This window comes from Erigeron canadensis, chromosome 5, assembly GCF_010389155.1.
Source record: "Erigeron canadensis isolate Cc75 chromosome 5, C_canadensis_v1, whole genome shotgun sequence".
Taxonomy (NCBI): Eukaryota; Viridiplantae; Streptophyta; class Magnoliopsida; order Asterales; family Asteraceae; genus Erigeron; species Erigeron canadensis.
In genome coordinates, this window is record NC_057765.1 from 19,396,692 (window position 1) to 19,409,700 (window position 13,009).

The 13,009-nt window shown below is 37.8% G+C and overlaps 1 protein-coding gene across 1 annotated transcript; it reads left to right on the plus strand.

The window, feature by feature from the left end:
* The first annotated feature begins 6,964 nt into the window (after nucleotides 1–6,964).
* Nucleotides 6,965–7,405, plus strand: LOC122601319 (keratin, type II cytoskeletal 2 epidermal-like). Its single transcript, XM_043774087.1, has one exon. It carries the CDS (start codon nucleotides 6,965–6,967, stop codon nucleotides 7,403–7,405), a length of 441 nt encoding a protein of 146 aa, XP_043630022.1.
* Nucleotides 7,406–13,009: the final 5,604 nt, after the last annotated feature.

The window sequence follows — 13,009 nt, forward strand, 5'->3', positions numbered from 1 at the left end:
GATCAGATAGTACTCATCTCAAACCAACACATTGATCACATAGTATCCATATCTAAACAACACATTGTCCAATTGTACTCATGTCATTATGTATAACGATCCTACCTACGAACTCTTAGTGTACACTTACAAGGTTCATACAATTTACATTGCATTAAAAAATTCCTAACCATGCATGCTATATGAAGAGTTTTTACTTAAGCCGTAGTCTAGGTCAAACCACCTAATTCTCTATGACCACGCATGGGCCACCATTCTATCTAAGCTCGAAATACTACCGAAAAGATATAGCGTATACATGGGATTATCGTAGAACATGAACTATATGAAATAAAGGGGATTCGGTGAATCCAACATCAACAAACAAGTACATAATGCATAATGCAAAATAGGGGCAAATGAATCCTGAATCCATGTAAAACCAAGCCCAAGCTCTAGCACAAGCATCAATCAACCGATACATCCTGGATTCTCTTGAACACCTGAAAAGTCTACTAAACAAAGTCAACACTAGGTTGGTGAGTTCGTTGGAGCGAATGACAAGGATCTAATGCCAAAGCCATTCACAATATGAACAAGGATAATGAGCAAGGAACACACTTACAGAAAATCCTTAAAGGCACAATTACACAATTTAGGTTGGCTCTTGGCACAACCTAATCACACATGAATCCCTTAACGAACTTTACAATAGCTAGAATATAAGGAGCAAGGGAAATAATGTCGATAACAATAAGTATCAAACAAGTACTATGACCTCAAACATGTCAATCCAAGCCTCACCAATGTTCTCATGTCATCCAAATGTCATTAAGTACGTATAGTACCCATTTATTGTACTTGCACACATTGCACCTCAATTGTCCACCCTATTGCACGTTATGTATCTCATTGTACTCAATTGCACGTTATGTACCTCATTGCACTCAATTGCACGTTATGTACCCGATTGAACTCAATTGCACGTTATGTACCTCATTGTACTCAATTGCACGTAAGTTGTTCATCCATGACCATCAATGTACACACATAACCAAAACACCATGTGTATATACGTCGTACGATACTACTTTTGAAAGGCCTTTGGTGCTTATATATAGGGTCACCCGCAACCTTCCCACCACATCTCCAACCTTTCAAAGGCTTTATCGTCCTCCATATATACACAACTAACCTATAACAACTCAACATACATATACAATAACCATACAACAAATCACATACTTGAACATCCACCACAAAATTGTCACACAACATGTAATTCCATAAATCAATCAATGTCTCCATATCAACCATGTTCATCAAGACCCTCACACGTGTACTCACATAATGAACTACATCAATGCATTTATAATACGTATAGTAAACAAGAACAAATAATAATGATATCAACAAGTATCCTAACAAGTTCTATGTTTTCAAGCATGCACACATTGTCCCTCAATTGTCCTCTTGTCCTTCATAATGTCATCACCCAAGACACTAAAACATATGCACAATCAAGTCATATCATCGATCAAGAAATCAAGCGTATGCACAATTGAACTATGTCATAAATCAAAGCAAACATATAGTTGCACACTCAAACAAGTCAATACACAAAGTTGTACACTTTTCAGCCCGAATCTCAGTAGAGTAGGGAGCTACGAAACTCACCTTGATTTCCAAGCAAAACGACAAGTTAATATCAAGCTATAAATGTCCAACGAGCGTCAAATGTCCACAACCGAAACTTCAACAACGATCTCAACCTACTTTACAACATCACATCATCACAAATGCATTCCAACAATGAGGCCTAACTTTCTATACTATGACAGAATCCCCAAAGGCATTAGAAGTGATTTAAGAATGTTTAAACAATACTTGAAGAGTTTTGGCTAAATAAGGTCCAATGACTTAGCACCAAAATTTGACGTAAAAATCAAAGTGTTTAGGAATGTGTTTAGTCAATTTTGTTGACCTTAAAATGATGATATAAGACTAATAAAACAGTTTTGGATCATTAAAAGTCGACCGATAACCGAACGAAAAACTTGAGGAAAGGACATAAAAAGTGCGGCCGCTCGCACGGTCGGCCGTGTGAGCGTCTGCAGTAACTGGGCACGTAGCACAGCCACAAGCACGGTGCGTCTGTCTGAGCGGCCGTGCTCTGACTGGGCAGATTTTTAACTTCAAGATCGACTAAGGAAGCTCCAAGACACATTTTTATGCATAAATCAACATATTTTAACATCATTAAACATAATCATAATCTTGATTCATAACATCAATCTTGACTCAAATCGTTTCTTGACCTAATTTTAGTAACATAAACCCTAATTTTGCCCTCTTTAGGGTTTTGACCCGATTTTTGACCCAAGTTTTGTTAGTTATGACTATAATCAAGTTTACAAACATTAAATAATTGATTCTAGGGGAAATAAACTCATCAAATCTTGCACCAAGGTCCAAATCCGAATTTGACCCAAAAAGGATAATTCTTGCAACTTGAAACTCTAAATTTTGATAAGATGATGAAGATGATGATAAAACTCTTGAATCCACCAACAAATTACTTAAAACAAAGATTTGATGCAAGAATTTCTAGAGGGAGAGAGAGAGAGAGATGTGTGTGTTTTTGTTCATGCAATAATAGAGAAAGAGAAAAACAAGGAAATTAATGGAAGAATGGGAAAAATATAGGGTAGGATAAGTTTAGGTGGATCACGAGTCGGATCCACGGATAACCCGTTTCACGTTCTAGTTCATTAAACACCGTATGTCATCGTATGACTAGATAAAATGACCAATTGACCTCAACAAGCACATTGCACACAATTGAACTCCAAAAATGACCTCGAATATATTACTAACTAAAAATGGTTAGTTAAATTGTACAAATAGTCAACAGGTCAAAATCACGAATGTTACCCTTCATTATTGTAATTTGTTAGAATATTTTTGTTTGTTATATAAAATAATATTAAAAATTATAGAGGAAAGAAAAATGAAAAGGAAAATGTAGCATTATTCAAATCAACTGACACAAATTATTTAGAACATTTTTAAAGAATGTAAATTATAAAATTTATAAATTAAATATAAAAAATATAAGAAAAAACAAATTATTAAAAATATACTTATAGAACATTGAACACATATATTGTATTTTATCTTTTGAAATAATTTTTTGAAAAATATTTATGTGTTGAATTTTTTTTAATTAAATGATGAATAATTGAAAGAAATTTTTCCAAGTTGATGGCTAAAATTTGTAATAAATATAAATTAAGTATTCATGACTAAAAAGTGTAAATTATTGATGAAATAAAAAAAGTGTAAATTAGTGAGACTTTTTCTACAAATATTAATATAACAATATATTTGGATAATGATTATTATAAATTTTAATTTACAATTAAACTAAATGATAACATAAACGAAAGTCAATTTGATTAAATCGAACAATTTAATTGGTAATAAGTCATTAGTTCAACCGTGTTATACTATATATACTAGACTAGATTTAGGCCCGTGTCAAATACACGAGATATTTATAGCATTTTTATGATAAGATAAATTATTAAATATATAATTCAAAATTAAAAATATACCCAATTACAAACCGATCAATTCAAATGAAAACCTTATCATTCCAAAAATAAGTTAAGGGAAAGGATAATGGCTCGTAATCTTAGAATATACATTGTTTGTTATTTTATTAAACTTAATTTTTTTAAAAAGCAAATCATACCCTCTCCAAACTATTCCATTGTCAGGATTTGAACCCTGGTTTTTTTTCTCCAATAGACATAAGCCTCTACCACCTTACCTAAATGGTGATGGCATGATAACTCTTTATACAATAAAAAAAAAAAAAAAAACTAAATATAGATATTAGAGTAGACGTTTGATGGTTGCACTTTTGTTATCTTTTTGCAAGTCAAAAAAAGCAATTATTTTTAAACTGATAACTACTTTGATGGTAACTATTGTTAAATCTATACTATATAATAAAACAAACTACCTTTTTTTTCTTTATACTTTCTACTTTTGAAAAACCAAAAATACTCTTCTCCTTTATTCACTAATTTAAACATCTACATCTAATATACTTATAATACCCTTAATAATATAATTTATAATATAGATCCTCTTACACTTAAAATAACTACAATACCACCTTTATCACCGTCCCCACTACCGCTGATGAGCGTTCATTTTGTGATAAAAACCCCTATCGAAAGGCCTCATTTCTATATCTAAAATGAGTTAATATTCTGAAACTATCAGTACTTAATGAGGCGTATGTTTACGCAGGTTCACGGAAGAAGCAAGAGAGGGTAAATGACATCAAGTAACTTAAGATGAAGGCCTATGAAGTTACAAGACACAAGGAGGTGATTTAGAAGCCAAACGAAAAAAGTACGAATTACAGCAGGAACTATCAGTGCCGCTGGCAACCATGCCAGCGCCGCTGGCCAATCACTAGCGCCACTCACCTCAGTCCAGCTCCGTTGGCCCAATCCTATCGCCACTGGGAGGCCCATCCAGCGCCACTAGGCAGCCCAAATCAGCAACCGACTTAAACACCTATTTAAGTTGAACTAACCCTCAAAACCCTAAGAGAGAGCCGAATCAGCAGCCCTAGTCGCCCTATTCAACCCAAGGTCGACTTTGTTTGTTAGAATCTGTTGGAGTGTGTTTTACTGTTTATCGTAGATCCATGTTTTACTAGTTTTTCATATTATTATCGATCGGTTCTATATCTACATGTATTGATTTAATTCTGATGATCAGTCTATAATCATAAACTAGGATTAATACATAAGGATGGAAAACACTAGTCAGTCAATAACTAGTTGTAAAAGGTGATTCACTTGTAACCGAGGGATCTAGAACCATAGTAATTAGAGTGAATAAAACAAGATGCTTAACAAAGTCATACGCGATCCTTTGACTTGGAAACGAGCATTGTGGTCACCGGAGATAATTATTTTATGGTCATGGCTTAAGAGCCGGGTAACCAAAAGATAAATTGATAACACAAACTTTAGGTCATTAATAAACAATGAATCTAACGAGAATTTGTTTATAAGGTAGTGTGACTCTAGCGACAGCACTAGTAATTAGGCAAGGTGAATCTAACAAGAATCTGAGCCGTGATTAAGTTTCCAACAGTCTAGCAAATAGGTTGAATAGTATTTGGTCGTACCATGAGATCGGAGATGCCAAATAAGTATTTTAATTTAATTACTGTTATTTGTTTTTCAAACAATTTTCAGACTTAGCCTCTCGCTCGATAAGCGGTTGTGGCTTCTATTTACTTTTTAGTATTTTAATTAGTTTAATAGGAAATCGTGACAACCCTACAACCGCTACAATTACACATATTATTAGATTAGGTAGTGCAAACGTCCCTGCAAACGATCCTGAAACTTGTCACTGAACTATACTACATCCGATCGGGTTCTCTGCCCGTATGTGTGTGTTTTAAGATAATTACTAGTACAACATTTTATAAATTTAAAAGCATGATTAAAAACCACCATCAAGCTTTTTGGCGCCGCTGCCGGGGACGCGACACATTCTTAGTTTAGAAGTGTAATTCGATCATATTTTGTGTTTCAACACATAGTAGTTACTTTTAGTACTTAGTCTAAGTCAATTACGGTTAGATTCAAATTAGGCCAAATTAGGTCCAAGGGAGCGGGTCGGCTCAAAAGCAGGCCAAGGCAACAAGGGAGGCGGTTGAAGCGCCTACACTTAAGTTCTGGCCCGGGCAATTGAACGAGAAACACACGTGGCTCGAGTTCAGCAGGGTGAAACAACCCCACAAGAACAACTTCCTTAACGAGTTGTACTCCATTCATAAGGAGGTGGTTTGCCCTCCCAGGTATCTTGATCCTACTGCAGCTCAACATTTCGGCATTCAAGCTGATATTAATGGATGGTTCCGAATAGAAGCTCAAGTGGGTGATCGATTGGTTGTTAGTGACATGTGGCATAACGTGTTTAATAACAGGGAACCTGTTTATAGAGAGCTATGTTTAGAGTTCTATTCAACTCTGAAGGTTACAAAACAGTTGAATAAAGTTAAGGATATTTTTGAGGAGCGATGTGTGACCTTCTATTGTGGAGGTGTTGCTAGGAAGATTTCTACAGCCCAGTTTTTCTATTACACTGGTATGTATACGTTGGATCAGTTGAAGAGTAGTGAGTTTATGAGTCTGTTGAGGCCGGGGTTGTATGTTAAACAGGCTTTTGATGGTGAGTCCATTCCGCAATATTGGACTCGTATTACTGGTGGTGAAGCTTGGCCGTCTGGGGGTTCGGGTAGTGTTTCCAAGATCAGGAGTGTTAGGTTGAGGATGCTCCATCGCATGATTGTTACATTTCTGGTACAGCAGTCCACTCACTGGGACAAGGCGTACCAGACTGATCTTTGGTTGATGAAGTTGTTTTCGGAGGGGCGCCTAGGAGGTTTGCTTTGGCCCCCATTGTTGTTCTTGACAGGATGTGGAACCACTCTGACTCGGAGTTGGTATTGGGGCATTTCGTTACGATGATTTATCGGCGTATGGGCATTTTTGATACGGATGAGTGCCAGACCGCTCTTTCTCCCCCGATTTTTCAGGAGACATTGAGTGAGGCCGAGTTGGTTAGGGCCAAAATTGTTAAGAAGATGACGCAGACGGAGAACTCTAGGCTGCTTGATGATATTGGGTTTATTGCACCGCCTCCCGTTGTGGAGGAAGCTGAGGACGTGGAGAGGAGGGATGCTCCACAGGAGCAGCCTAGGAGGCGGGCTCATACAGGTATAGACTTGACCCCTTTGAGCACCTAGCTCCAGCAGATCTATGAGGGGCAGCAAGCCAGCCGCCAGGCTTTTGATGACTATCAGCGGCATATGGATCAGGAGGTGACATGGTTGGGGTCGTAGCAAGCCCATACTAACTACACTATTGATTATTACCAGCCGATGTGGCAGGCTCAGTATATAGGGACGAAGTTTGTGAGGCCTGACCCGATTCCACCCTTCAGCCCTCCACCTATCCGTGTTCCACCTTATCGACAGGATGGCGGTTCTTACATCTTCACGCCATCCCAGATGTCCCCATGGCCCCATGACTTGGGAGAATCTCCCCGAGGGCCAGTTCAGTTTGGTCGATATACAGGTGGCGATGCTGGGATTTCCTCTTCCATGCCTAGTTTCTTTGCAGGTGCCAGCTCGGGGTTCGCTGATTTTGCTGGAGGCTCTGGAGGATTTGCTGGTGGTGGTTCTGGACAGGCAAATGATCAGCCGGGAGGCGGATATGGCGGTTCTGGTTCAGGAGGCACGCCAGAGCAGGCCACTAGCTGGGTGGATGATCTCTTTGGCCCACCCGGTGCTCCTTATGGCTATCATGGGCAGCAGCAGTGATGACACTGATGATAGTGTTGATGATGACCTCCATCCGGTACCGTGGGATGGGGTCATATGTTGATTGATATTCATTCATTTTGGTAGATGGATGACTGTACTCGATACATTATTTCTCATTTTTTTTCTCTTTGTTTCTGTTAGTATCCACCCTACGGGGTAATGAAACATTGTATTTAGTTATTTTTCTTTTTCTCTTAGTTAGTTGCATGAACAGTAGGTATAAGTATTGCTTTGAACTATTAAGGTTTGCTTTGATGCAATTTGAGCAGGTTATTACATTTGATGGCTATAGTGCAACTCAAGTGTGGGGGGAACCCCTTGGATTCTCTTCTCATCTATTCTATGGCATCAATTTGTTGATTGTGTGATGGTGTGCGTATGCTGGCAGTAAGTTCAGCGCCATATTTGTTATTGCTATGTTTGATGCACACACAACTCTCGCACCTTCCGTTTTGCTATGGTGTGTGTATTGCTATATTTGTTATTGCTATGTCCTAATTTCGGTATGTGCTCTTATTTTTCTATGTCGCTTACCCCTATTTACTTTTGTTTGACCGAATATCGACATTGAGGGCATTGTCCATCTTAAGTGTGGGGGGTGGCAAATAGGTTTAAGCTACCGGATTTATCATTTTTGTTGTTTTGCCATTGAGATTGTTATCAGTTTTGTTGATGTGTCCCTCTCGTAGGCCTTTGGATTTTATCTAGGGGTATGAGTTTCTATTTTGAACTCTTAACTGTGATGTGCATGTTTGAAACTGGTAATATCAATTTGGCGGAATAATAGAAGTTGATATGAATTTTAAAACTTGAGTTGAACTTGTCCTTGTGCTAAATTGCTTTTGACACTTAATTGATTACTTATTAAGCAATTTTACTACAAAATGTTTCCTTGACAAAAATTTTTAATTGGCGAAATGTGTCCTGAACGGTTATCTGGCTAGTCCTTCGGGATTAATAACATTACTTGCATACTCATATATATCCAAAACACCCAATTGTGAGATTTCATCATTTCATATAAAGTTGTCAGGTGACGGTCTTGGTTTGTTTGCCTCGTAAATACGTCCCTCTCTTAGGCTCTTGGATTTATTCGGGAGTAAGGGTTTTCGTTCTGATGCCTTGCACTAGGATGTGCGTGTTTGAGGTATTTGTAAGCCATTTCTGGGTTCTTTTCTTGATAAGAGTATACCGGTGATGTGTTGATTCTAGAACTTGGCCTGGTGATCGTGACGAGTACATTGGATGATGAATTGGCATTTAGGTTTGACCATACTTTTTATTTATTTCTTTTCATTTTTCTTTTGTATATCCATTTCCCTAGTATAAAACCTTATACATATACTTGTCTATATTCACACAATTTTCCTTTTTGTAAGCCTTAGCAATTTATACACATATACATCACTATAACTTACCTTTCCATTGTATAAATCCACCTATTCATGTAAACTCTACCTAATTATACCGTTAGTCTAATCTGGGGGGCCATTGATTGTCATTGGTTTGTTTGGATGGTTTGGAAGAGTTTCAGTGGGTTGATTTGTGAAATATTCTTGTCTATGAGAATATGTAATGGGTTAAGTTATTGAAGATTGTCTTTGATTGTTCAAACAAAGAAAATGAAGTGTTTTAGGCATGTTTATCATTGTAAGAGGGTATCTACTAGTAGAGTAAAAATGGTTCAAAAAGAATAAAAAGAATTGAAAAACAGAAAAATATAAAAAAAAAAAAAAAAAGAGAAAAGAAAGAACTTGGGCTACTAGTAGGTATTTCTCATTTTTTTTAATGTCTAGAAAGTTGTTGTATCACTATTTTGGAAGATTTGGTTGATTGTAAGTTGTTTGAAGTTGATACACCACAATGGTGTCGGGCTTGCTTGGTACTTTGGAGGTGTTTGCGGGATAGCATCTTATGGGTTAGTGGTTTGTTGGCAATCAATGGTATAGGTTGATTAGACTATTTTGTTCATATTCAATATAACTTATACTATAAATTCTTACCTTTCACTTTCAACCAATAAATTTTCCATATCCTATTGTACATATTCCTTATACATAGCTTTAGTTTATAACCGCCCTTAATGCCTATTTTGACGATGTACTTGATCCTTGCGCCTTAATGGTGGAGTGACGATCCTAGTTCAAGCCTATGGTAAAAGAGTATACATCACGACTGAGCTATGAGTGATTCTTCATATATTCGACCCCGAAAGTAAGTTTGTTTGAGTAGAATGATATTGATAGGATCGTTTGTTTTCATTAATGCTTAGTTGATTATCGTGGTTTGCGGATTGTTCAGGTATTGTCAAACATTTCGAGTTTTCATTTAAGATTAAAACTGCTTCACTCGCTCTTTGTCATTTGATATGCTTGGTGTTGCTTCTTTTTGATACTTGTCACTTGTTTGATAGTTTGATTGTCAAGGAATGCTCTTATTTAAATTTTGGATTTGCTTGAGGACAAGCAATGCTCAAGTGTGGGGGGATTTGAGGTGACTAATTTATACCCATTACCCACATCGTTATTGGCCATTTTACTATATGTTTTAAGTCTATTTCGTATGCATTTGGCGCGTTTATGGTGTTTGTTAGTGTTTTCAGACTCTAAACAGGTTATGCGTTCATTTGGTGCATGTTCGGAAGACTTAATGGCCTAAAAAGTGATTCATGATAACGAAAGTTGATTAGAGTGGAAGAGATGGTGACTTAAGCAAGTTTATGATCGAAAGCGGAATTTCCACACAAGTATAGAACTGCGCCACAGTGGAGATGTACCTAGTCCACTGCGCCACAGCCCAGATCCATGGAGAATTATTGAAATCATCCGACTGCGCCGCAGTCGGGAAGGCACGAAGTGACTGCGCCGCAATCACTAAAGGAAGAAACGAGGACGTGGATTTGAACTGCGCCGCAGTGGTGGATACACGAGCCACTGCGCCGCAGTCACTTAAGGTCAAAGGTCAAATGCACCTCACTGCGCCGCAGTGAGGGGATGCCATACTTCACTGCGCCGCAGTGGGTGCACGGGGGAAAAGTCTTGTCTTGTTTTTGCATCAGATTTTGGAGGAGTATATATAGAGAAACCCTAGACGAAAATTAGGCATCAAAAACTCTTTCTAGGAGCTGTTCTACAAGGTTCTTCACCCTCCAATCGAGATTATTTCTTAGGCGAATTCGTTGAAGATTCATGGGCACCCATCTAGATCGTATCTACTTATTGTCTTGTAATTTATTTTCTTTAAATGATTGGTACATCATGTTTCTCTTCTATTTTATTTATTATTGTGGATTGATCATGAGTAGCTAAACGTTTAATCATTCACCTTGATGAAACGAGACGGATAATGTGATTGCAATATTTTTAATTCAAAAGGGTTTATTTAATTATCGTTGTTCCGTGATCTTGATGATGTTAATTCTTTTTATTAGTTAATTTTGATATTGGTTGCATATAATTCTTCGTTGGTGGTACCAGTTGAATTTGTATGTGATTTTAAAACGGTTACTTGTCTATAAGTAATTATCACTAGTTCATGGTATGATAGTGAATATCATTTTAAGAAAAGATTAATTTTGTCAACGTGATTGATATCGGTTGGTGGTACCACGTTATTGTCACATAGGTTCAATTGATAATTTGATAGTCAATAAAACTGATTGTTAGAAGAATTGTCTTTGTTTTGGTGGTACCAGCTTGGGTAATTTAACTATCAGTTAGGTGATTTGGTATTTTGTTCATGGTTGGTGGTACCATGTGAGCACCTTAATCTTGCCAAGATTATCTTTAAACTCTAGAGAGTTTGTTCTTAATTAAATGCAATCACATTTGAAGTCGAGGGAAGTCAAGGTGGATGACTTTTAATTATATTGTCTGAAGTTCTTTTTAAATTTATGCAATTATTTTGCAAACCAATTTACTTTAATTGTCAAGAGGATTTTCAAAGCAACACTCGTTTTCCAAACCATTTCATAAGCAACTAATCATTTCCAATCCCTGAGAACGAACTCAGACTTATCTCTTAACTATATTACAAACTATCGGGTCCACTGCCCGTGAGTGCGTAGTAGTGAGTTTTTAGGTAGTTTTAGTTTTATAAATTTAAAGCTCGATTTTGCATAGGGTGGACTTTGCCCAGATTGCGTACTGCTTGTGGCATGGGTATAGGGTGGACTTTGCCCAGATTTTCTTTAATGATCTGGTGGACAGATTGAAGGTTAAGAGCAGGAAAGCCTTCATTCGCTTCATTTGAATTCTGTCCATTATATTTAGAAGGGCCTTGAAAAATGAGTACTCTGTAAATGCATCATCACCAGATGAAGAGGTTGTTGGTGAGCCTCAGAACAATGAAGGAAATTCTGAAGCTGTTACTGCTGAAAGGGTGCAACCTATTTCCCAGATAGCCCCTGATCCTCAGCAGCATGCTGAGAATATTGTTGAAATTCCACCTAATCCCACCAGGCCAAGGAATAGAACTCGTCGTCTTAGGAGAGACGGAGTTTTGGTTTCATCTCTTCCAGAATCCTCTCATTTGGATTCTGGAGATCTTGTTCAGGAGATTGCTCCGCAACCACTTCCTCAGTACCAGTAGAAGGAAGTGGTGAAGAAGAAAGAGGGTCTGGTTCACCTCTTGTCGTACCAGTATCAACTGCTGGAAGTGGGGACATCATGACTGCTGATGGGTCCTTAATAGTTGAAGAGGTTAAGGGGGAACAAGCTGGGCAGACTGAAGGAGAAAATCTGGAGCAAGTGGCTCAGATTGATTTAAATTTAGGGGTGGAAAATGTTCTAGTAGAGGACCAGGCAGGTGGAACCGGCCCAGATTGGGATATGGTTGACTCTTCACTGTCTGAAGACAATGATTTTGATACAAATATGAGTTTTCTGGGAGAAGAAGAAATTGATCGCACCATCCATTCTGTTTCCCAGTCAATTCTTTCTGATATGCCTCCTCCACCCCGAGAAAATACACCAACACCTCTTCCAGAACAAACAACAACTACAACAACTTTTGAATCACCAACTGCACCAGAAATTCAACCATCTCAAACTTCTGAACCACTGGCAGTCACCCAACCAACTGAAAATATCACAAGGGTGTTGCCAGTATCATCAATCACCAGAATCACCAATCCTTCCAGTGGTCTCTCCTTTTCTTTTTCAACCGAGGTCCAAGGCCTTTTTGATAAGGTGGCGGACCTGGAGAGATCACTTCAGGCTTCTTCTTAGGTTACTTCTGACTTCAAATCTCTAATTTCTAATAATCTTAAATCAGAAATGAACATATTTGCTGGAAATGAGTAGTCTTTGAGAAGCTGGATGAACTTGTCGTGGCAACAAATAGAAATTCTGAATCGATACAAGTTGCAGTCCAGGGAATCAAGGAGGATATGGTGAGAACTGTTCAGATTGCCATTAAAGCTGAAGTTGCTCAACCTCTGGCAAGTCTGACTGGTGAAGTTCAGAATTTGACCACCAGAATAAGCTCTCTGGAGAGCAGGCCAACCCTGGAGAAAAACTCAGTTGTCAGCACCTTCAGTGATGAAGTTGTTCGAAAGTTCAGGGGAGATATGTTGAAAGAAATCACTGAGGAGATGTCTGA